Source organism: Nuphar pumila, chromosome 5 (assembly GCF_984573655.1).
Source record: "Nuphar pumila chromosome 5, dmNupPumi1.hap1.1, whole genome shotgun sequence".
Classification (NCBI taxonomy): Eukaryota; Viridiplantae; Streptophyta; class Magnoliopsida; order Nymphaeales; family Nymphaeaceae; genus Nuphar; species Nuphar pumila.
Genome location: NC_143253.1, coordinates 18030162 through 18056811, shown reverse-complemented (window position 1 = coordinate 18056811; position 26650 = coordinate 18030162). Strand labels below are relative to the sequence as shown.

Here is a 26650-nt window from a genome sequence, read left to right as displayed (position 1 = left end):
AATCGTGAAAAACAACGTTATGTACTTATGGAGGTTAAATTTCTACAACGATTTGTAAGTTTGAAATTAACAAAGAGTTATACATTTAATACAGTAGCGATTTGTTCGATGCAGCAACAATTTATACGTTTGAATCAGTAGCAATTTACGATTTATGATTCATGATTTATACATTTAAAGTAGCAACGATTTATACATTTAATGCAGTAGCGATTTATGATTTACAACGATATGTACTTATGAAGGGTTCGATTTCTACAATGATTTGTACGTTTGAAGGAATGCTTTGTACGTTCGATGCACCAACAATTTATACGTTTAAAGCAGTAGTCATGTGTATTTATGATTTATGAAGTGACCATGATTTGTACTTAAGTTTGCTAAATCGTACTACGATGTTTACTTAGGAAGCAAAAATGTTACAACGATATGTACTTATGAAGGGTCTGATTTGTACAACGATTTATACGTTTATACCAGCAACGATTTAATCTCATGTAGAGCAAGCCATTCTCAACGTGAAGACATCTGTAACCTTTATGAATCTCACTATACCACTACGCGTAAAGCCCTTGGCTTGAATTTATTTGTAACATAATCAAGTAGACAACGAAAGCACGAAAACTCTTACAGGTGTTTTGCCAGAAAGCTTCTCAAATGGTGAAATCATTCTCAAAACCACACTCGGCAATCTATTAATCAACAAAGAAACCACTAATGCCTCCACCCAAATTTTTTTGTGAATATGAGCATGACAACCCCAACTCTGTTATACTATAATGCTTCCTGTATGACCGTCCATTCAGTTAGGCCGTTTTTGGGCATGAAAAAATTTGCTGAATCTCATTCTCCTCTAAATATTTTTTAAATGAATTGCTTATAAAATTGCCACCATTGAAAAAACTTATTATTTTCTTTGAAATCGGTTCTTGACCATTTTGTGAAACTCATAAAAATAGGGAAGAAGATCAGGTCATGCTGAACATGAGCGTTTTTGCTCATGCCGACATCGTGGCCATCCGATTTGCATTTTAAAAAGCTCAAAAGTCAACAAAACCACGTGGCATTCATCCAAAATGCAAACAGATGGCCACGATGTCGGCATGAGCAAAAACGCTCATGTTCAGCATGACCTGATCTGCTTCCTAAAAATAGTGCTCAAAATCATACTTAAACGGCAAAGGATAAAACCAAATATATATACCTGGTGCAATCATCCACAATAACTGAATAATATTTAAACCCTTGAATAGAAAAATCAGTGGCTGGCCCTAAAGATCACAATGAATTTTGTCAAATGGTTCAACACAAATAGACTAAAAAACTTGAAAATGAAGTTTTGATGCTTTTGCCACAGTACAATTGGAATAAACATGATTATTTTGATTACCAATACTACTAATGAACTTATTTCTTTGCAAGAAACTCAATAACATTCATGTTTGGATGCCCCCAAACGTTCATGCCAAGTCTTATTATCAACCGTACTCTGCCTTGAAGAGAAGAAGATTTCCTTGGTTCGTGGCTCTAGAGATCCCCACATCTACGCCCCGATGTTATCTCTGTCCTGATCTCCTTATCCTTTATCATAAAAAGATCATCAAAAAAACTCAAATATTAAAGACTGGTCAGATGTCCTTTATCACGGAAATAAGGTTTCACTTGATCTTCGGGACAACCAAGACATTATCCAATTTTAATTTCCCTTTATCAAGATCAAGAATAGTAAAACCAACATGAGTAATGTCAACCCTCTTACCATTACCTACCATTATTTTTTCAGGGCCATGAAATTTAAACTTTTTGAAGCTTACCAGGATTAGCAGTTACATGAGCACTCACACCCATATCAGGAAACCAGGCATGATCCTAGTTGTCGGAGATAGTCATGGCAGCAAGTGCTTGCGGGATGTCGCCACCCTAGTACATCTGGTTAAACCTATGATAGAATTAATTTTAATGAAGTATGTTCGATTTAAAACATATCTGTCCGACCGTCTCTTTGTCCTTGGCCTGACCAGAGCTTCGCCTGTTGTTAGGACCAACACCCTGTTGAATATTGTGGAAGCTTTGATTGGTGTTGGACCCGTTGGCATGATCCTCTAGGCGATTGTTGTCCAACCTGCATGAACCCATGTCCCTTGAACGTGAGTTAATTTTGATATCCGCTCCTCCTGAAGTTATTTTTTCCGTCATTGAGTAAATAATGCTGCATTTTGGTTTGCAGAAATACTGTTCTCTGTGTTCTGCAAGTTCTTCATTGTGTCAAGATTTTGGAGAAGTGGAATAAACTCCTTACGGGGTGATCGCCATGGAATATAATTTTTATCGATACAAAGTTGGCAACATTGAATGTCGTGGGATATGAGTATTTGCAGGCTGTGGTTGAACTGGTGGAGGAAGCCATGACAGACCGTAACACACTTACGGTTGTGGCTATGATACCATCAACCAAAACAGAAAACAGAGAGAGATTTTAAATCTGGGGAGAGAATAAGCATTTGTGGAAAGAGAGGTAGAGGAAGATACGTTTTGAGGGGATAAGTAGGGATGGGCAATGGGCCGGACAGCTCGATGGACCAAGACGACCCGGCCCGCCATGAGCCGGGTTTGGGTCAAGGTTTTAGGCTCTGGGCCGTTAGCTACAGGGCTGAAACCCAACCCATTATACACATGAGCCAGGTCGGGCCGCGGGCTACTGATTCGGCCCGACAGACTTGAGCTATTTATTATTTTTTTAATAATATAAAATTTTAAAAAATAATTAATTACATAGTAACTTAGTAACTATTATTATTTACCTAATTATATAGTTGCATTAATTTTATGAAAACTAAAAAAATAATTAGTTGAGTACATGAAACTTGTTAATTATTTATTATTTTACCTAATTAGTTGACTAATTAGCTCGGTCCGGCCAGCCAAACCGAGCTCTAAACTGGTCCGAATCGATGCCAACCCATAAGGATAAGCAATGATTGGTACGAATAATTTAGGAGAGAGAGAGGTTTGAAATCTGGGGAGTGCATAAGCATTTATGGAAAGAGAGGTATTAAGGGGAGAAGCGTTTTGGATAAGCAGTGCTTGGTACGAAGAATTGAGAGAGAGAGAGAGATTTTAGTCCACTTAATAACAGTTATAAACGCTAACTCGTTAAGTTTTAAAAAATTATTCGTACACCATGTGGCAAGAATGTCAATTTTAAAAAGGCTATAAAGCATCTGATTTTTGGCACTCTTAACCCATAAGGGATTTAATAAGATTTAAGATTACAAACTCATCTAATTTTTGGCACTGTTAACCCTTATGCTTTTATAAGGTTTAAGATTACAAACTCAAAGGGCTTTAATTGTGGGTCTGATTCACCAACAGAAGTTTTCAGGTATCAGGTACACTAATTTCTCCTAGCAAACTCAGCCATTAAATAGAAAGCACAGCCAGCCAACCCGGCCAACATGGTGATCTTCTTTGGCATCCTTCCGCTATCCGTCCTAAGCACCATGGCCTCATATATGGGCCAACAGTTCACCACAACAAAGCCAGAGATGAACAACTGAACAAACATATCCTCCACAGCCCCTTGAATCACCGATCTAACTGCACCCAATATCAGTGTGACTAAGCTGATTACTGCAGCTGCAGAAATGGTGAAGAACAGTGGCGAAGCGACGCCGAATTCGAACACGCCTTGTTTGTATCGCTTCGTGACTTGATCATCTGCAACCTTGCTTGTTATGTTGAAGCCAGACGTAGAGATGCCTGTATGTTGCAACAAGCACTCAAGAGTGCCAAAGGGGAAGCAAGAGACCCCTCTGATCATCCAGATCCTTTGATCACTCCACCACCTTGCAAATGTGCCTCCCTCCATGATGTAATCAATCATGTCTTGACCATAGGAGCCGAGGAAGAGGTAAGTGTAGAGATAGATCCATGGATCAGATGCCTATAAGAAAAAACATGGTGTCAATTTTCATTTGCTAGTTATGCAAAAGCTGTTTTTTGCTATCAAGGTGATACTGCTGAATAGTTCTCAACTATCCCACTTAATTAGTGAACAATGTCTTGAAAAAGATAACGTCCTGAAGTACAGTTCATGAAATTATCCAGGTTTTCTCATTTTTTTCTTTGATACTGAAGGAACTACCCATGTAGGGTAGTTGGGAAGGATTCATGGTCACAACCGCCCCTTTGTCAATTCCTCCTGGATGTAAAACCTTAGGGTTAGGGATGTAAATGGGTCGGATCCAGGATGTAGGTTTTGCAATTTTTGGCTGTTCCAAATCCCATTCCGATCTGAATCCCAGTGTATTTAGCTGTTTCAGATGGGAACCGTTTTCATCTCTATAATAGCTACTTGGGCTCCATGCTCACCGAGTCATATGATCAATTTAACGGTTCAACATTAATCAGTTTCAAATATAATTGGATTAGCAACACATAAATAACAGTTACAAATGGTTGCCATGGATGGGACAACTACAGATGATAGTTATAAGTGGGCTTCCATATATAAGGGCTTTAATTTCAAGATTAAATGATGGCCATACCTAATAGAAACTATAAGTTTTCATGTGGTCAGTGGGATCCTGTGTCAAGCCACAGACACATGGGGATGCTATTGCTTTATCACCGTTGGGGTACGTAAGGTTGGGTGGTTGTATCCTCAACCTAGAGTTTTACCTCATAGGAAGGTGGGTCATTAATAGTCGGTCAGGGTTTTCCTTTGTCATAAAAAAAGGTAAAAACTATAATTTTTCATAATAGAGTTTTTTTTTTTGCTTTACAGGTAAATACTACGTACATTTCTTAGTAGAAAATAAATTTTAATTGGATCACGTGATTGTGACCTGCATGTAGGTTTATTAAGATCTTCAAAAATTAAGTGCTCACAATGTATCAATATTTCATGATTTACAAAGTCCTATCTTCACATCTAAAAACCATGATTCCTATCAAACAAATTTTTTTTTTACTCGGATCAGAAACTGACCCAGGCGCATAGAGTCCTAGCTGTGCTGGCTCAGCCTGCCGTACTAACGGTCTCTGTCCATGTCACCCTTCAACCCCAGTGAGTCGCCAAGTTTTGGCTTATGCAGTAGGGGGGTGATGCCCATGGGATTTGAACCTTGACTGACCGTCAAACAGTTAGGCCCCATCCCACTTCCCCAAACCCTCTAGGTCTTCTATCACATAAATTATGTTGAATATATCTATGGCTATGTTTGTGAGCCTTCAATCGGCCATTGTGTTGTGGTTTCTGCCATGTCTTCACTCTCTTACTGTTTGGGAGTAGTGGCATTGCTGACTGGTGTTGGCAGGCCCAAGACCACATTTCAACACCTTTCACTAGAGGATGTTTTTGTCAACTCCATCTCTCAACATCACACAGTGTCCAAAAAATGCAGCCTATGCGCATGGTTTCTACCATGTGGGTGTAAGTGTTCCCCGATCACCCTCTCATTATATATATATATATATATATATATATATATATATATATATATAGAGAGAGAGAGAGAGAGAGAGAGAGAGAGAGAGAGATGTTTGCATGTGTCTATAATATAGAGAGAGAGACCTTAGGAAAGAGAGGTAGACCAACAAGGAGAGCAAACTGTGGGAGGAGAGCGTAGATGGTAACGGGTATGGACCACAGTGACCAGAAGGAATAGTGTGCATAGGACAGGGCATTGATTAGAGAGGCCCTTCGGGTGCCATAGGTAAGAGGGCACTTGAAGCAGTAGAAGGACACTCCAAGCAGCCCTACGCTCCACCTCTTGCACTGTTCCAGCGTGTCATTCAGGGAGATGGGGAAGTCGGCCACAAAAGATGGCTCTGGTGGACTGCAAAACACTGACCTCCATCCCTCACAGTGCAGCTGATAGCCGGTGTAAAAATCCTCAGCCACGGACCCATACCTTAATCCAATCTGTAATTAAGCATAAAATATTGTTAGAAAATAAACAAACAAGTCCAAAATCTACAACCAATGATAATTATAATCGACGTTATATACTTAATGGGACCTTCGAGATGTATTACAATGATTGTTTTTCTTTTTCTTTTATGATGCCATTTTTTATGCAGCAGCGGATCACCATATCCATCTCAACTCGAGATGGTCACCACACACATCTCGAGAAATGCCAAGATGGGTGGCTGTCAGGCTGAAAAGAGAAACCCAATCCCAGTCTATATATCTCGGGCTGGGTACGCGAGAGAGCCCATGGGATACCCGGCAGGATGTTCAACCCGAGGTGGTTTAGTATCACAATGAATCAGATGATCAAAGATTCAGGTTTCCTTGGTGAGATCCGAGTCATATCTGGATTTGAAACCAGACCACTCTCCAAAACTTAAATACAAAGTCGGGTCAAGCATGACACACCTCATATCTAACTCATTTCTCATGCCTAAAATTAATGCAAACAGATCTATACGTAGAGGTTACACACAAACAGGATAGGTAGCCGGTATCTATAGTGTTCACTTATGACACACACACACACATATATGTATATATATATGAGAACTGAACATATTAGGCCTTCTTTTCTGATTTTGCCCCGTTATATAGGTCCCATAGTTTGAAGTGTTTTATGGTAGATCTGAACCGTTAGATGTGTTTAGCTGCTCTATTTAGTGGGAATCGACTCTTGGATCATGTTTTTTCAAAGAAAAAATACAGTGGATATTGTGTTATGGTTATGGGCATATACTTACAGTGGAACCCCATTCAGTTCCTTGCTCGTAAGTGCACCCTGCCACATGATGAGCTGCTTCCATTGTTGCCTCTGACCAAATTGGCTCTCTACCTTCATTCTTGCAGGAAGAGTTTTCCAGTATGACTTCCGCATGTGGTGGTGATGAAGGCTTGCCGGCGAAAGCTCTGCGCCGGAAAAAACACCCAGTGCCGACATAATTTGGACCTTGTGCTCCATCCATACCCAAAGGATTGATCTGAAACGGGCGCTTATACTCGTTGCCATAGATGTCATTCTTGTTGATGCCAGTGTAGATCTGGGGGAACTGCACGAACGCGAGATCAGTGCCTAGAGCTGGATCAAGCAAGAAACATAGAGCTCGGCACGGTACAACTGGATCGTTCGAGTACATGTCGCAATCCAGGTTCAGAAGTATGGGAGCATTGCTCATCACAGATGATACCCTTAGCTTCACATGTACAAGAACAGCTGATGTCAATGCTTTGTAGTCACAAGTGCAAATATGCTACTTAGTTTGTGGATAAGTTATGAACATAAGGCGTATCACTAAGTCTTGTACACGTTTGGCGAACCTGTGAAATGATTTTTCACATGAAAAAGTAGTATATATTTTCTCATGATGAAAGTCTACTGTTTTGCAAACATGTGATTCATTTTTTTTCTTTTGAAAGGCAAGCTGGAGTTAGGCTGACCACCCACCAATTATCAATCAATGTACCACCAGGGTTTGAACCTGCAACATCCCACCACAAGGATACGTGCACTGACAGCTCCTACCAACCAGGCGGAGCCCCCATTGGTAAACATGTGATTCATTTTCTCTGGGCAAGATGGACCAATAAAAGCATATCATTTTAAGGGTGAGAAAATTTACCTATGAAAGTTTTCTCCACCCTTCACCCTGGTCCCTACTATGCTTAGTAGTTTGGCCATTGGGTTGGGCCAGCCTCCCTATAATGCATCTGTTACAAATCTCATTCTCGAGTTTTCTCATCAAGGAAAATCTCGTGATATATATATATATATATATATATATATATATATATATATATAGTTTGTTTTAAAACATATCCATTTTTTTTACTATAAATGTATCAAGATTTTTTTTTTAAATCTTGCTACACTTAAAGTTATAAGAAGAATAATTAAAGGGAAACGTATAAAAAACTAAGAAAATCATGACAATGTCTAATAATATTGCCATGTATTGAGAATATGTGAGCTCCAGAAAATCTTGTGAAATTGTCAGGATTTTCACAGCTAGTAAATATTGTGAATAGTGAGGTATTTTAAAAACCTCATCCCTTTCTATTCCTCGAGAAGCTAGCCTTGGGCAATATTTGTGATCGACGACTATGTAATATACAGGAACTAGTGAGACACGAATGCTTGGATACAGGGATGCAGATCCTGTTCTGGGCAGAATACTTATATAAGTGTTCTGCCCAATTAGAGAGGGCCACGTAGTGGCTGCCCCCGTAGCTCTCCCCTCTTAAAAAGGCCGAACACTTTATAAGTGTTTGACGCTTCTGGGAAGACTCTGATGTAGGTTGGGCTAAAAAGTGGTTTTCTCATTTATACTTTGGACAATAAGTCGTTTTCTCATTTATTTGGGATTCAGAATCACAAGGATTTTATTGTGACTCTGATTCATATGAAGTCAAATGTGGCCTAACAAACCAAACTTAAAGAAAACAAAAAAATATGCGAGTTGGCTATATAGCTTTACTCTCATGGGCTTCTCGTGAAAATTTGTTTCTTTTTTTGTAAATCTTGCATTTTTTTGGCAAAAACTTGGCAATAAAAATAAATTTTAAATATAAAATAAATTAAAATATAAAAATTTTATAAATAAATAAAAATAAAATCACACACTATTTTTCTAGAATAAATAACTGATAAAAACATAAATACCATGTTTAAAACATGATAATTATATTTTTGACAAAAAATAACGGGAAAATACAGTTTTTAACTTTCAAGAAATGTCTTGCGATATTAATTTTGGCGAGATTTTCATAAATCTCGCCAGATTTGTCACTATGATAGCCGTGCTCTGGGTTCACCGTTTTCTTATCACAAGCATGGGCCTCACCTTTCTTTTCACATATGGGCCAGGTCAATTGATTGACACTCTTATTTATTAGGGGAAATTGCCCACCAATCAAAGCTTGAGGTTTGAATTGTTGGTAGGGCTAAAGCTGACAATGGGGCCAAGAAAACTGAACTTTCTGTTCATATACATTTTCCCCGAGTATGGATCCAATTTCCCTTATCCAGTCAGATATCAAGTTGACTGGATAAAGGAAAATTGGATCTAGACCTTAAGATCTGATCTGGTTCAAAATTTCAAATTTGGATAGAGCAAATATTTAGGGGTCACTTGTTTCACTCCCACTCCAATAAGAAAGTACACTACAAGAAAACCGTGGATTAGCGACGGACGATATTCATCGCTAAACTGTTTAGCGATGGATCACACCCATCACAAATTTTTGGTCGCTAATTAGCCACAAAACTTATCAGTCATTACTTTCGTCGCTAATTTGCGACAGATTAGCGACGGACATGATTTGTCGTTAAATAAGCACAAATTTGGTTTTGCGACGGACATTATCCGTCGCTAATTCATCGCTAAATTTAAAAAAAAAATAAAAAAAAATATGCTCCCTGTTGGGCGGTATTCCGGCAACAATAAGCCGGACTTGTACTGCACCTGACAGGCGTTGTACAGGGTCTTAGACACAAGCAGACCGGCCCGCCTCTGCGGGCTCTTTTGCACATAACCAGCGCGCTCTCTGACGTCGCCGTCCTCCGATATCAGACATGTCGTCCTCCGTGAAACTTTTGTCCAGTGGCCACTCTGCCTCGTCACCGTCCTCCGATATCAGCCCTTCCGCTTCTGCTTCTTTTTTCCCTGCCACTTGGCCAGGGATGCCTTGATATGCTTCACCGACGACGATCGAGGAAATGGCTACTGAAAGAACCTCTGCAGCGTCAATGACCTCATCCGCGATGGCGTCAACCCGGCCGCAGCAAACTACTTTGCGCCCTCCATGAACAAGTCATTCGAACTTCGTCGCCCTCCACGAAGAAGTCGGTTTAAATCGAGCGATAGAGAGGTCGGTTTAAATTTCGAACGGAGAGAGAGGGAAAAGTTTGCGCTCTTGATGGGTCGGTTTAAATCGAAAATTAGCGACGAATTTAGCGAGAGAATTTTGTTGTCGATAATCCATCGCAAATTAGCGACGGAAAAATCTTCTCACTAAATTCGTCGCTAAAATATTTTTCTTGTATTGAGAATTAGCGACAAAAAATTGTTGTCGCTAATCTGTCGTTTAGTAGCGACGGATTCATGATGAAAGTTTTCTCTAGCTAATCTGTCACAAATTTGCGACGAAAAAAATTCATCGCTAATTAACATTTTTCTTGTAGTGGTACTTCATGAGAAAGGCATCACATGATGTAAAGGCCATCCCATGTGTGGAAAAATGCATAGGTAAATCCTTTCAGACCGGGGCGGGGAGGGGGGGGGTATGAATCTTCATAGTAAATGTATGGTCAACGTGAAAAGAAACCCATGATAATTGTGGGGCTTACTGAAAAATAGAGTTGGCATGTTTGTTTCACTTGCATGTTAAAATGGAGGGTTTCATGCTTAAATCTTCATTTTTATGTGTAAATTGTGTTAAACAAGCCATAAAAAATGTAGCAACTATGTAATTACAAATTCGCAAATCCATCCAAATCAAAATTTCAATTTCATCGGAGAGTAGTTCAAGTCAGCGGTACCCTTGATAGTACGGGTTTGGTGAACACCTTGGATGTCAATCTTGACAATGGTACACAAGCAAGGATATAAGAATCACATAATTGTCCACCTATGTGACACAACCCAATCATGTGAGCCCATTTTATGTGTTATGGATCATCATGTTTTCACCTTTTTGTTTCTTATGTACATACATCTTTAGCACTCTCCCGTGCTTGTATATTATATATGACCTTTTGGCTTAAGAATCCCGTGTATCAGGCAATTCTCTCTCCCTCTATATGTACTTACAAGTTGCTATAAATAAGTTTAATGCATCCTTATCTCCTTGCTCTCTTTGTACTTGTGCATGTGCATACTCTTGCTTTCGCTCTTTCGTGTGTGTTGCGAGTTTGCATGTGCAGTTAAAATGCTTGCTTTTGGTGTTTATGACTACTTAAAGCTACTTTATGAGAGCTTTCGCTTTTAAACTCGTGACAAGTTGGTACCAGAACCTTGTCGACATTGGGATTAATAATGGCATCGAAAAAATATATCATGACTCCTTCAAGGAGTATGGTTCTTTCTGAAAAAGAGTTCATGGCTGATGATTGTGTGTTAGTTATTGTGCATCATATCGCCGAGCTGACGAGAACAGTGACCAACGTGAAGAAGTTGGTTAATGGACATATATTGCTTTTATGAATCTCAACCTGCAGTTCAAGACTGCAGTAGAGGGGTGGAGGACTCTGTAGAAAGTCTTGCTACTATATTTGGGGATTTGGTGGATGATCTTGCCACAAAGTTTGATGATCTGCTAAGACGGTTCAACATCATGGTTGTAGAAATGAATGTTGTTAGACAAAAGAATGATAAGTTAAAGTGGCAGTTAAGGATTGTCCCAGCTGGTGGAGCTATGGTGCATGTGGATAGGTCGCATATCAAGCTATTTGAGCCCACAAAGTATAGAGCTACTCAAAACTCGAGAGACCTCGAAAACTTTATTTATCAGATAGAGAAGTATATTAATGTTGCTAAGGTAAAGGGAGACGCAGATAGGCTACACACTATAATGATGTACTTTGCGGATGAAGCGTCTCTTTGGTGGAGACGTCGTTTAGGCAATATTCAACGCGGGCTTGTCGTAGTAGACTCATGGGAGGACCACAAGAAAGATCTACGTAACTTCTTTTTGTCCAAAAATGATTGGCTCACAATAAGTTGCTAGCATTAAAACATACAGGGTCAGTTCATGACTACGTCAAGGCATTCACCTCGGTGATGTTTTACATTGAGGACATGGACGATGTTGATCGGTTGTTCTACTTCAGACATGGATTGTAGGGGTGGGCAGTCACGAAACTCATTTGGCATGATCCTCCAACTCTCATTGTGGTGCTTGTTGTTGCAGAAAAACTTTCTGATCTCAATATGCACAACACGTTATTTCAAGCTAAACGGCATGAAAATGACTATAACAATAATAATCGAAGGGATAATTGAAGGAATGACAATGGACAGAATGTTGGTCATGAGAACCATCAGAATCAGGGCCAACAAGTTGGCCAGAATAATAATAACAACAATCGGAATATGAACGACTTTCAAGAGGTCAACTATCGTCATCGTGATTGGCGTATCTACCATGGCAATCACTATGCCGATAAGTGTTCCAAAAGGAATCACCGTAAAGGGAATGAAGATAACCACGCACCCTAAGTTGTGAATGTTGTTCAGGGTGAGAAAGTTTATCAACCTGCAGAGGCGTCAATAGTTGGGACAATACAGATGATGAATGCAGTGAAGGTGACAGCTACTGCGAAACCACCTTTATGCAAAGAACTGATGTACTTGAAACTTTTGCTCAATGAAAGACTCACCAAGGTGTTGATAGACACAGGTGCTACGCATAACTTCATCTCTTGTGAAGAAGCAGAACGTTTGAGAGTGCAATGGAAAAAGAATGAGAATTGCATGATAGCAGTTAACTCTGAAGCAAAGGTTATCTACGGTGTTATCTATAACGCACTAGTGTGAATCCATAACTAGTGAGGAAGAACCACATTTTCAATCGCACTAATGAATAATTTCAAAGTCATCCTTAAAATGGAATTTTTGAGAAGAAATAAGGCAGTGTCGATGCCTTACCTTAACGTTGTTAGCTTTAAGGGTGAGAATCAGTCTTGCATGGTTGATACACTACCTGCAGAGAAGCATCGCAAGCGCTTGGTGTTCACGCTCCAACTGAAAAGAGTCATGAAAAGTGGTGATGAGACTTTTATCATTACAATCTGAGCAGCAGATAAAACAAGGGAAGTCGCTATATCCCAGGGTCCCTAGCGCCCGTATTGAAGGAGTTCGACAATATTATACTCATTGAACTGTCGAAAAAGCTACCTTAGAAGCGTGAGGTAAACCATCAGATTGAGTTAGTGTCAGGTGCACGGTCACCCGACATAGCTTCATACCGTATGGCAATTCTTGAGCTACATGAACTATGCAAGCATTTGGATGACATACTCGAAGCAGTGATCATCTAACTGTCCAAAGCTCCCTTTGGAGCACCCATGCTATTTTAAACAAAGCACGATAGGTTGAAGCATTTGTGTGTCGACTACTCGACATTGAATAAATCGACAGTGAAAAAAAAGTATCTGCTTCATTTAATCGCAGACTTTTTTAATCAATTCAAAAATACTAAGGTCTTCTCTAAGTTGGACATGAGATCAGGTTATTGGCAAGTAAGAGTTGTTGAAAGAGACGAAGCGAAGACTACTTGTATAATGCATTATGGGGCATTTGAATTTTTCGTTATGCCATTCGGCCTCACGAACACACCCGCAACCTTCTCAACTTTGATGAACAAGATTTTTTACCCATACCTTAATAAGTTTGTCATCGTTTACTTGGATGACATAATGGTGTACAGCGACTCTATAGAGGAACATATCTAACACCTTCAGATTGTGTTTCAGACTCTAAAGGATCACGAGTTGTACGTTAAGCAGAAAAAGTGCCTATTTGGTTAGGCATAAGTTTACTTCTTTGGTCATATTATGGGAGGAGGTAGATTTAAAATGGACCACAAGAAGGTTGAAGTTATTCAAGCATGGGAGCCACCTGCTAAGGTTCTCACGTTGGGACTTGCAAATTCTTATCAATGTTTCATCAATGGGTATTCTCATATCGCCACCCTGCTCACTGGTCTGCTAAAGAAAGACAAGCCATGGTTATGGTATGATGTGTGTCAGGAAGCTTTCGAGAAGTTGAAGTGCACTCTGATACAAGAACTTGTGTTAAGGTTGCAAGATTGCTAGCAACCATTTAAAGTACAAACCGACGCATTTGACTTCACGATTAGAGAGGTGTTGCTCTAAGAAGGATATTTTATTGCATTTGAGAGCCGCAAGCTGAATAACATCAAGCATCAATATATTGTATATGAGCATAAAATGTTAGCAATTGTGCATTGTTTCTACACATGAAGACACTATTTTTTGGGGTCACAATTCATTGTGCGCACAAACAACGTTGTGACGGGCTACTTTTCGACTCAGAAGAAGTTGAATCCAAGACAAGCCCGCTAGCAAGATTTTTTGGCAGAATTTGCTATGGTCCTTGAGTACAAGCTTGGCATGACCAATGTTGTTGTTGATGCCTTAAGTCAAAAGGCGAAACTTGCATCACTGCTCGCTTGGGATGGTAACGTTAGCCAACCGACGAGCGATCTTCTTGAGCAAGTTAGAGAAGCTTTGAGGAATGATCAAATGGCCCAATAGCTTATAGCATTGGTAAAAGAATGATAGACACAGAGATTTTAGTTGGAAGACGATTTGCTTCACTCCACAGGAGATCGTTTGTATATTTCACGATAGGATACTTTACGAAGGTGCTTAATATACGAGTGACATGATAGCATCAAGGTAGGTCACCCAGGCAGAAAAGGACTTAAGTATTGTTGGAATGTGTGTTCTATTGGTCGCAAATGCATGATGATATGGATGCTTATATGCAGACTTGCTTAATTTGTCACTACGACAAGCACATAAACCAGAGACCTGGAGGATTATTGGAGTCTCTACCAGTGTCAAGCCATCCATGGGAGTGCATCACCATGAACTTTATCGTGAGTTTGTGAAAAGCTCAAGGTTGCAGTTTTATCTATGTGGTTGTGGACAGATTTTCAAAGTATGTTATCTTCATACATGCCCTACCACCTCCTCAATTGTCGATACTGAAAAGTTTTTTGTGCAGAATATGATTAAGTATTGGGGAATCTCTGAGTGCATCATCAACGATTGTGATGCCACTTCACTAGCAAATTTTGGCGAGAGGTATTTCGTTTGATGGGGACAAATTTGTATTTCAGCACAAGTTTTCACCTTCAAACTGATGGGCAAAAAGAAATGATTAATGGCATGCTGGAAGAATATCTGCGATATTTTGTTAGTGTCAATCAAAGAGATTGAGTTGATTTACTTGATATTACTCAATTCTGCTACAATCTCAAAAATAGTGAGTCATCTGGTCATAGTCCATTTAAAGTTGCAATAGAACAATAGTCGCAGACTCTGTACTTTCTTGCCACGTAAGGATATGGCAAAGCACCTTATGCATACCAATTCGTTAGGAACTGACATGATCAAACAGAGTTCGCAAAGACGTATCTGAATAAGGCGACCAAGCGCATAAAGAAATGGGCAGACGAGAAATGTCGAACAGCAAAATTTTGTGTTAGAGATAAGGTGTTGGCAAAGCGCTTTCTCGACTGCAGAGCTATCTTTAATGGCCACCATTAAGGCCTTATTCTCAAGTATGATGGCACATTTACCATCACCCAGCGCATTAAGAACTTAGCGTAGAGGCTGGACTTGCCATCGAATTTCCAAGTGCATTGGGTCTTTCATGTGTGCAACCTGAAATTGTTCCATGAAGATGAAGAAAACCCTTAATAGAGCATGCCTCAACATGCTCTCATTCTGCAGTGCACACTGTCAACAGTCAATATCCCAAGCAGAGAACCCAAAGTCATCCTCAATCACTTTAATAACTACCTCGACGAAGTCAAGAAGTAGTTAGTGCAGTGAAAAGGTCTACCAAAATGTGAAGCTACCTAAGAAAAATCTACCCACATGTTTCTACATCGTCAACTTGTTGAGGACTACCATGAAGAATTGGCATCGAGGACGGCACCAACTTAAGTGGGAGAGTGTGTTCTAGACCATCATGTTTTCACCTTTTTGTTTCTTATGTATATACCTCTTTGGCACTCTCCAATGCTTGTATATGGCTTTTGGCTTAAGAACTCCATGTATCTGGCCTCTCTCTCCTCCTCTTTATGTACTTTGCTTACAAGTTGTTATAAAAAAGTTTATGCATCCTTACTTCCTTGCTCTCTTTGTGCTTGTGCATGTGTATACTCTTGCTTTCGCTTCTGCCTGTTTGTTGCGAGTTTGCCTATACACTTAAAATGCTTGCTTTCGATGTTTGTGACTACCTAAAGCTATGTCGTAGGGGCCTTCGCTTCTAAGCCCCTAATACTATGGGGCCCACAACAATAAAATGCAAGTCGCTCTCCACTTAGAAAGTTTGTGTGATTGGTTTGTGTCACATAAGCAAGCAGTTAAACAAGTCCTAGATGCCAACTAGTGGTTCACTCAAAAGCCATCTCAAAACAACTCATTTTGAGCCGTCCAATTTAAATCCTTCCAGTGCCATCCATCCATGGATGACATTGAAAAACAATAAAGTGAGACCATCTAAGGGGTGAGCATCCTGAAGAATACGCAAGGGAGGGGAGGGGGGCAGTACATTGGGACACCCTCTCCCTTTTTATGTGGGAGGGCAGAGAAGGCTAGATCTGCTTCTCCAGTCACCATGGGACTGGCTTGAAGGCGTATAAGCATCACCCACTGCCATCTCATGGCCATCATAATCACCATTAACATGGTCAACATACTTGTTCACTTACCAATGCATTGAGGGCTCCAGCCTTGAAATGGTGATGGCATGTCAAGCGCTTTTGTCTTGACATGTAGACAAGGTTGGGCATGGCATGCCCCATCGCATCAACATCCTTATCTGTCGCTAGCAACACCTGCCAAACAAAATTTAATAGACCTAAGTGAGATACCCACAGGAAAATGAATTTCAACGTGCATCAAGCTGTTATATATATATATATATAGTGTTTGGATGGTGGTATTGTATCACCCATAGCTTATGGTAGTACATACCCGGATTACGTAGATCTAACTTTTAAGCTTCAAAAGCAAATTCTAACCATGAGGTGTTGATTTTCATTGTCTCAAAAATAGAATTTTATGGTGTATTAAACATGATAAAACCTTCAAATATACTAAATATATCATAATAAACACATCTTTACCGTTAGATTTACCATTTTGTGGCTAGATCTATATATGCAAACAAGAGTGTGCAACCATAAGGTATGGTGGTATAGAGCCACCGTATATTTGCTCATATATATATATATATATACAAGTTTTTTAAATTTTAAACATTACATATGTTATTTATATGGTTTTGTTAGTGGGAATCAACTCTTAAATAGTTTTATTATGACATGTAGGCACGATTTTATGAGCTTTAAAAAATAAATGGCATATAATGTGTGATTTTTTCTCAACTCATAAATTCATGTATTTTGTTGAAAATACACGACCCAAGAACTGGTTCATAACATTTGAATCATGTGGAATTCATATATGAGGTCCAATGATCCGCACCTACGATTTTTAGCTCTTCGGATGCTCAACTCAATATGATCATATATATATATATATATATATATATATATATATATATATATATATAGAGAGAGAGAGAGAGAGAGAGAGAGAGAGAGAGAGAGAGAGATCCCATCATATTGACCAACCTATGGAACCAGGGGGTCTCAATGGATCAGCAAAAAATATCCAGATCCAATCTCAGTTAATGACACCTACTTGCGAAGGTTTTTATGTGGGTTCACCCATTTTATTCCCTGATACATGTCCAGCACCATAAAATTTCATCATGCTGGACCAGGTTAGAACCTACTTGAGGTTGGATTTGGACATAGACTTGACTTGCTTATGGCCCACAAAACAACCACTTTTGTTTGATTATAGAGCTCCATGGTCCAGATCACGTGGTCATCCCAATTGTGTCTTCATGGATTATGATCTGGGAGAAGGACATTCTTGACTTCCACGCCCAAGCTCTCAGCAAAATTGGCCTATGCACAACTTTGCTCAATCAATCCCAAGAAACTTTTGGACTATAATTTTCTTATCATTTTTTGTTCTATTGAAGGAAGATAACATCACGGGTTCCCATAATTTATAAATATTCAAAATATATATATACTTTACATGAGGGTCATCCCACAAGGGCAGGTCAGGTATGGTGTATATTCGATTCTTTGGTTACTCTGAAAATAAAGATTTTGTGGTTATATTCAATCCTCACCGCTTCACTTAGGTTTTGTTTGGAAGCCCGAGATGAGACAAGATGGGTGTTTTTTTAAATATTTATATGAAGAAACTGCCTCCAAGATCTGATAGGGTAAAACTCTGTACAAGAAGCCCCCCATGCTTTGGCTTGTGCAAGAGATGATACCCATCAGATTTGAGCCTACACTCTTAGCGGCTTAGGCCCCCATCCCACTATGCCAAACCCCTTTCGGGCAAAGGAGATGAAAGTGGAGATGATATTTAATGAGGGTGTAATTGATACCACCTAACTCCACTCCACTAGAGTCTGTGTCAATGGGTCTGGTTTACCCGAACCAAACTCTATAGGGTCCGAGTATGGTGATAAATAAGAAGACCCGATTAAGATCTCAAAGTCTGATTAATAAATTTTATATCAAACTCGGGCCTGATCCGAGTTTCGATTAAGACCTATAATACTTCAATGTAAAAATGATAAAAAAATATTATTTTACTAGGTATGGTTCGAGTCTGGTTCATGTAATTCTTATCGGGTCTGTATGATTTCTATTATAATGGACCCGATTAGACTTGGGTTCAGACCCGAAAATCAAGTCTGATTCCACTTGGATCCGAACCAAATATGACCTGTTGACACTTCTAAACTCCACATGCGTGAGAACCCTTTTGGAAGATGAGGTTGGTGTTAGGAGTGGAGACAGGCCATTTTCAAAGCCTCATCTCCCATTTTGATTTTCACTTCCATCACCTCTCCAACATCAGCTCCCAAATAGGGATGGCAGTGGACCAGGGGAAAATGGGGCTCTGCCCCGCCTTGCCCTGTTTGGATATAGGATGGAGGACATGAAACGGGAATGGAGGTGGGGATGGAGGTTAAAATCAAACCGAGGTGGGGATGGACTTACGCTTTCCCCCGCTCTGCCCCGTTCGTTTCCTCGGTTCCCGCCTTGCCCCGTCCCCAATCCTTCTTTAGAGATGGCAATGGAACAAGGAGAAACGGGGCCCCACTCTGTTTGAATCAGAGACAAAGGACATGAAACGAAGATGGAGGCAGGGATGGAAGTTAAAATCAAAACCCGTGGGAGGATAGAGGCTGGGATGGAGGGTAGGATTTGGAGACCTTATCCCCCACCCCTGCCCCTGCCCCTGCCCCTGCCCCTGCTCCTGCCCCAGCCCACTGCCATCCCTACTCCCAAACATAACCTTAATGGAGGTGTGTTGGGAACCATTGGCACTTTTCTCAAGGCAGATGTACAATTTCTAAGTGATCGGTTATATACATTATGACCTAATCGGCTCTGCCATTGTTTGGTGCAACAGTAAAGTAGTGAGGTTGTCAGGATAGAGGCAGCCACTTTATTATTTATTAAATAATAAAAGAAAAAGAAAAGACCAAATTGAGTTAAGTAGAACACCATATTGGATGTGGCCCCTTGATTTTATCTTAAGAAGATTGCGACAATTCTTTGATGCAAGGTCTATACTTTTTTGGATTTTCTTATTATGGCATCTAGCGATATGTACCCTCTGGATACCAATAAAATTCATGGATTTTCAACTGCAACCACACACTCTTATATCCGTTACTATGATAAAAACACCTTTGACCGAAGTAACTAATGTTGCAACATATGCATAATACAACGGTACTTGAATAAGGTGTAGATATATTTTTGTAGTTGAGTGCTCCCCTCTCTCTTTCTCACACACACACTCATAGCTAGGAAGGGTTTGATTGTCCCAAGTTAAAGGAACGTTCCGATATTCAAATCTCAAAGGATGCACCCCATTAGGGACGCAAATGGGTCAAATCCAGGATGAAGGTTTTGCGATTTTTTTGGCTATTTCAAATCTGACCCAGATCCGAATTCCCATGTATTTAGCTGCAAGCCAAAATCAAAGGAAAACATTTCCTTGTGAGTAGGGGGAGATTACTCATGGAGTTGAGATCAAAAGAGCCTAAGTACCATGGCTATGTGACACTAGTCAATCACATGACAGCATATTGCATGGAGCTCACAGCTACAGAGTTCTGGCCCTCACATGTTAAAACAAGAACCGTCCTAATGCAGGCCCCACATTCATGTTTTATGCCGACGGTGGCATAAAACAAGAACCACCCTTGGCCCATTATAGGGATGCGTGTGTGCGTGTGTGTGTGTGTGAGAGAGAGAGAGAAAGAGAGAGAGAGAGACAACCTCTATGACAGTAGGATGATCCTTGCGAGTAAATCCGGCCGTCCACTTCTTAAAAGCCTCTCGATCTTCTTCATTGATAACTTGATCATCCAACACATCCCCTCTTTCTAGTGCAGTCTCTACACTCTCTTTCATCTCCTCGTACATGACCTTCATTAATGATTAATTAAAAACAAACAATCAACTACTGTGTGATCATATAGTTATAGTTGCTTAGGAAGCATTAAATAAAAATATGCAAAAATAACAAGAGATCACACCACACGTGCTAACTCTAACTAATGTGATCTACATGCATGGTTTAAGGTGCCAGCTCTTGAATTATGGGAATGAGATATATAAATATGAATTTTTAAGCCTTGAAAATCAATGGATCAAATTTTTTCATAAATATTCAAGCATCCAAAAATAATTTTTTAATCAAAAAAGCATGATCCTTAACAGTTGATTCCTAGCAAATGGAACATGTTCAAAACATTTATAAGTTCATATTTGCAAAAAAGAAAAGCCGTTAAAATGCTTAGTTCATATTATTTGGTGTCCATGTAAGGTTGTTCAGGAATAGTATAAATAGTGGCATTGAATTTCTCAACCATTTGACTTAGAATTAGTCCGTTCTAGTTTTTGATAAGGACAAGGAAGGTATATATATACACGTGTGTATGGAAAAGTGGTATCTGCCTGCCACTTTTTGAGCCTACCGTCAGCTTATAACCCCAGTGAATAGGTGTTTTGGGGTTGTTTTTTCATAAATCTAACACTGCAGTTCGTCCATTGATTTGCTACAAAATGACACTTGGATCATGTTGTTTTGATAAAAATATAATTTTCTAAGCATTGAATATTTTTTAAAATTATAGACAATTAATTTTTAAATTTTATAAAAACCTAGCTGTCTTCGAGAGTAGATTCCTACAAAATCAAGCATGCAGATCACATCTGTATGGTCAGATTCTAGAAAAAATAAAAATAAAAACTTTTCAAAACCTGATAAGTTGACTGTAGGCTAAAAAAGTGGTAGGCAGGTACCACCTATATATATGCATACTAAAATGGGTCAGTGCTAAACCCATTTGGTGCTAAACCGCATGCTAAATGGGTTTCTCAGCTTCTCTGGTGCTTTTTAGGCGGTTCGGTGCCTATAAATGTGTTGGGCATGGTCTATTTACTAAGAATCCACACCTGGATTATGTGTTTTTGATGAAAAAAAATGATGTTTGGAGCCTCAAAAAATTACAAAGGTTTTGAACCGTTGATTTTTCAAACTTTATAAAAACCCACCCATGTGTTGAAATCGAATGCTTCAAGAGCTGATCCTTATAAAACCAACTACATAGATCACATCTGTATGGCCATGATTTAAAAATAAAATGAAAAAAGCCCAATTAGCACCGACCCATTACTCATATACGAAAAAATATATATAACAAACAGAGAGAGAGAGAGAGAGAGAGAAAAGAACTATGGTGATGAAATAGCATGATAATTATAGGTTAGTAATGGTAATTTACCAAATGAATTTTATCAAGTAAGCCATGTGGAGGGTGTGTGTAACAAAAGGCTGAACCTCCAAGTACGTATTTGTCAATTGCGCTGACAAGCATATGATGCACAAACAAACATAGAATTTACCTTCAAGTCCCTCCATCCCTCCAGTGTATGGTCGTTGTTACTAGCACTAGCGAGATAAGCTTGTGGGTTCCTCTCCTTTATCTTATGCTCCTTGCAGAAGGGAATCCATCGCTTGGCAAATCTAGCAGCCTCCATGAAAGCAAAGAGGGTGAGCTTAGACCCACCGTCGTCCGAGACATAGACCGAGATCTTGTTAGCAGGATAATCAAACGCCATGGCCGATAACGCCGTGTTTGCAACATCCATCGGAGGCTCCTTGTAGGGATCTGCAGTGCATATGAAGACGTCCAGAGCTGGCAGCTCCGTATCGGAGAGCTTGGCCCTGAGGTTCTCCGGGAAGGCCTGTCGCCGCACCGGGGTCCAGCGGAAGGCTTGGCTGAGGATCCACATCAAGGACAGCACAAGGTCTGCAAGGATGATGGTGAGTAAGGAGGTGAAGGAGAGGATGGTTGGGGCTTGGAGGAGAGAGAGGAGCCTGTTGTAGAAGAGGCCAAAGAGTGCACATGTATAAACTACAGCATGGAAACGGTTGAACCAGAGCTGTGGTAGTGTTTGGATTGTGTGTAGTGAGAGGTGTGGCTTCTCCATTTCTCACACACAAGACCCACAGAGAAGGTGAGAACTGAGCAGGCCTGTGGGTGGGTAGATATATATATATATATATATATATATATATATATATATATATATATATATATAGACGTATGAGAGAGAGAGAGAGGTGGGTCCGGGTTCAGACACAACCTCCACTAGGTCATGTGTGGAGAGTATGGGAAAGAGGCCTGACTATTTCCTGTGTGATTGGATCTTGTTTGGATCTTGTCCCTATTCCGACCATTAATTTAAGAAAATATCTCATTCTCTTAGAACATATCAATTTCGGAATTATTGATCTGTGACAAAATGGACCTGGATCTAATCCATTTTGGATCTGATCATGTTTACTTTTAGTTGACCACGTGTCATGGAAGCATTGGATGCTGCTGACAATAAAAGAATTGTTACTTCTCTCCCATCTTTTTCCTTCATGAAATACAATTTAACACAGTATAACCAACTCTTCCACCGTTTCAAACTAAACTCTCCCTAGCAAAAAGGAGATGCATGAATCATGAAAGCCAAATATCCTGATAGTGACCTCAACTGTGTGGGGGGAACACAATGACAGTTTTTTTCCTGTAGTGTAAGGGAACTTGCTGGTGATGCAAGCTTCCATCAAAATCAAGGCCTACATGCAGTGACGGAGCCAGAAGTTTTTTGTTGGGTGGGCAGACTTCGGGTCTCAGGGACAATGCTATGGTCTTGAAGGACGATCCATTTATTTGGATAAACATCAAAACTACAGATCATGAATGGATAAGCCCAATTCTTTGCTTTATTTTTTGATTGTCCTCAGAAAATCTCAGAAAAGGAGCCCAAACCAATGGAAAAAGCATAAATTTACAAAGTTTACATCATCAAAGCTAAAGCAACCATCTGTCGTTACTAGTCCCAAAAATTTTTAAATTTACACCGTGAAGCAACCAAAAACAAGATGTCTTGCCAGGAATTTAATTGGTGCTTCGAAAAGATCTTAGTCTAAAGAACCAATCTTAAGGCTTAGAAACATCAGTTCTATCGAAAACCAAAATCATGAATCGTTTAGGATAACCGAAAAGACAAACCCAAGAAGTACAGGGCTGCGAGCCCCTGCTAACCTGCTGTCAGCAACCACGGGAAGGCAGGGGGCTGCACCTCTGCCTAATGAAGGCAACGAGGGAGGTCGGGGCTTCGCCCTGCCTGCCGGAAGAGCAAAGAGGCAGGAGCGAGGCCCTTGTCCGCTAGACACAAACGAGGAGGCAAGAGGCTTCGCCCATGCCTGCCAAATACGCGAAGAGGTAGGGGCTTGGTCTCTGCCTGTTATACTTCTTGGGTTTGTCTTTTCGATTATCCAAAAAAAACACAAAACCTCTAAGTTTCAGCAGGCGAAAAAAGAGAAAAAGAAATAAGGAAAACATAAAGGATGAGTACCTTAATATGGAGAGTGCTTCCTCCCCACTGGTTGCCGCTTCGATTGTTGAATTATCCAAGCGTGGTTCTTGTAAAAGCAAGCACCCTTCCATTGGACGGATGAGTTCGGGGAAGAGACGACACCCACAAAGGAAGGGAGCAGGTCGGACGCACCGTAGAGGGTGTTGAGGATGGGCCAGAAGACCTATCTAGGCAAGAGGGGCAGTATGTCCTTGGGGCGGAAGCGCAGTTTTGGAGGGTACCCATACACATCTGAGAAGGACGATGCTGCAGCAACCAACATCAACAACAACAACCACGCACGGAAGAAAGAAAAATAAGAAGAAGAAGAAGGGGAAGAGAGAGAGATACCAACCTGCTTCAAGCCTTCAATCGGCGTGACGTTGAACGGCGGTGATGCTTCTTTACATCGGCACCAGTGGTGGAGCCAGGGGTGGGCATGGGTGAAGCAGCAGCACAAATGAAACGGCGAAAATGAAATGGAAAACCTCAATCCCTAATTTTTTGAAATGTCCCAACTCCTGACTCGGCCTAGTCGCAATAGACTTGGGGTTGGGCACCAAGTCGAGTTGACTCGGCCGAGTCTCGAGTCGACTCGGTTTCTAATTCTGGGGTGGGCGACCGCCCACCCCTAACTTCGTCGCTGCCTACATGCACTGCAAGGATGATGGTCAATAACGGTGAGTGACTCTTTAACAACAATATAAAAAGTTGTCACTATTGACTGAGCAATAATGGTGACTTTAGATATCCCCGTGAATACCTTGACCCCGAACAAATGTCACCATTACGAACATGTCTATAATGGTGCCTTAAGATATCACTGTTATAGGTATGTTTATAATGGTGACATTATATGGTCGTTAACTATATTGCCGTTATAAACATACCGATACCGGAGACCTTAGCTATCGTCGTTAGAGGTATGTTTATAATGGCAACATTATATGGCCACTACGAGAATGAGGGTCAATAGCAGTGATGCTTTAACGGCAATAATAAAAGTTGTTGTGATTGATTAACTATGGTACACATGTCATTGTTATAAACATACGTATAATAGTGACTTTATATATCCCATTAAAGATATGTCTTTAACAGCGACACTATTTGGTTGTTAAATATTATTGTTAAAAACACTTTAATGGCAATATTTAATGGTTGATAATCTCACTGTTAAAGACCAATAACGGTAACATATAAATGTTGTTTTTATAAACAGCGAGCTTGTATATCATCGTTATATGGTATACCTATAGACTCTATAACGGCAACATTTATGTCACTGTTATAGATTACTCTATACTGATGGCATAAATGTTGTCATTATTGAGTTTATAATTAAGGCCTGAGGAACCCTTTTAAATTTTTTTTTCTCTCTCTCTCTCTGGCCTCCCTCATCCTTGCTCGGGTGACGCTCTCAGACTCTGGCCTCCCTGCTCTTGTGACGCCATCGGACCCCGGCCTCCCTCTTGAAGGTATCTCTCTCTCTTCTTCCTCCTCTTATCTTCTTTTTTTTTTTCTTCCTCTTCCCTTGTTGTCGCAGGTGTCAAACCTGGTTGGGCTCGACTTGGTTCGGCTCTGTAATAGGAGGGAGTCGGCAAGTTGTTTGATGCATCTGAAGTATACTATTATGATTTTTAACTAGATTTTTGCTAAATATTTTTAAAATTAAGTTTGATTTGATCTTGAATATTTATACTTTAAGATTTAATATGGTAATGATGTGTATTACTTCTCTCTTTTCTCTTCTTCTTGGTTAGCATTTCTTTTTCTTTTTCTTTTTCTTTTTCTTTTTCTTTGTAATTTTTTATCGTTAGTTTATTTGATCAAGGTTTCACATTATCTACTTAAGGTGAGTTAGTTTTTATTACATTGATATGGTTGATTTGTTATCCATTAGTTAGATTTTTATTTTTGTGAATTTAGGGCATCATGATAGCTCCATGTTATCATATGCGATTTGATGATATAAATGTTGATTATGATGCCACCTTGTTCATATAAGACATATTCGGTTTTACTTATTTTGGGCTTTAAAACTAATAGTGGTACTTTTCTTTCACTTTGTACTCATATAGTATTATTGAATGTTGTAAAACTTGTAGATGTTGTTTTCTCATTTTAAATGTTTGTCAATGTGTTTGTATTCATGCTTCCATGGCCATACTCTTATAATATAGTGCATACAAATGTGAACAGTTTATAGTAAGAACATATTTCTATTGTTACACAACTTGCGTGAGCACAATATTGCAATACGGACCAAAAATTAGAAAACATTAAAGAAATAAGTTTTTTAAAGTAGTATCCAACAACCAACTTTATCATGAGATAAAATTGTAGAATTAAAATTGTCATAATGTGCAAACAACTAAACAACTATAGATATAAAAGGCCACCAATTTTTGGGATCCTATTTTGAAATATCACACACTAAATTTTTTTGACAAGTACTGGAGTTTGTTATCCAACAATTAATTTTTTCATTCATAGAGTTAAGTTAAGCATCAAATCAATTTATTTTGTTGTTCCATATAAATCGGTTCAGAAAAAACCCAATCACCATCCAAAAGGAGCAAATTGTCTAAATTTGTGAGATTTTATCAATTATAAGGTCTATAATTTATGACAATAAAGGAAAAGAAATATAGCATAATAGACTTTTGTTGTTAGGGGACAAGTCTCTTATAATTCTATAAATAAGGAGACTACGAAAACATCAACAAAGAAGTGTAAGTTAAAAATGGACAAAGTTTGTTTAAGTGTTTTGCATGTAAGGGAGTTGAAGACACAAGGATCCAACTAATCCTCCAGCCTTCTTCTATTCTCTCTTTCTCTCTCGCTTATGAGGTCATACGATTGCAAGTGACTTGAGGT

General features: G+C 39.6%; 1 protein-coding gene across 3 annotated transcripts; it reads right to left on the bottom strand.

Moving 5' to 3' along the window:
- Positions 1-3225: 3225 nt before the first annotated feature.
- LOC149836983 (cellulose synthase-like protein G3) lies at positions 3226-22383 on the bottom strand. Of its 3 annotated transcripts, none has more exons than XM_090005719.1 (6): positions 21761-22383; positions 20129-20278; positions 16445-16570; positions 6721-7170; positions 5576-5926; positions 3226-3943 (listed from the first exon to the last, which is right to left on the bottom strand). In XM_090005719.1, exons 1-6 carry the CDS (start codon positions 22346-22348, stop codon positions 3395-3397), a joined length of 2214 nt encoding a protein of 737 aa, XP_089861845.1. In that variant the 5' UTR covers positions 22349-22383; the 3' UTR covers positions 3226-3394. The 3 variants fall into 3 exon arrangements, with proteins under 3 accessions (XP_089861845.1, XP_089861847.1, XP_089861846.1); XM_090005721.1 differs by having other exon boundaries at positions 6721-7026; XM_090005720.1 differs by lacking the exon at positions 16445-16570.
- Positions 22384-26650: the final 4267 nt, after the last annotated feature.

Coding starts and splice junctions, on each gene's coding strand:
- LOC149836983 (XM_090005719.1), bottom strand. CDS start 22,348: ATGGAGAAGCCACACCTCTCACTACACACAATCCAAACACTACCACAG. Junction 7,171..16,444: donor CTGGAGCCCTCAATGCATTG/GTAAGTGAACAA, acceptor GTACATGTGAAG/CTAAGGGTATCATCTGTGAT. Junction 3,944..5,575: donor GTCTACCTCTCTTTCCTAAG/GTCTCTCTCTCT, acceptor TTTTTCTTATAG/GCATCTGATCCATGGATCTA.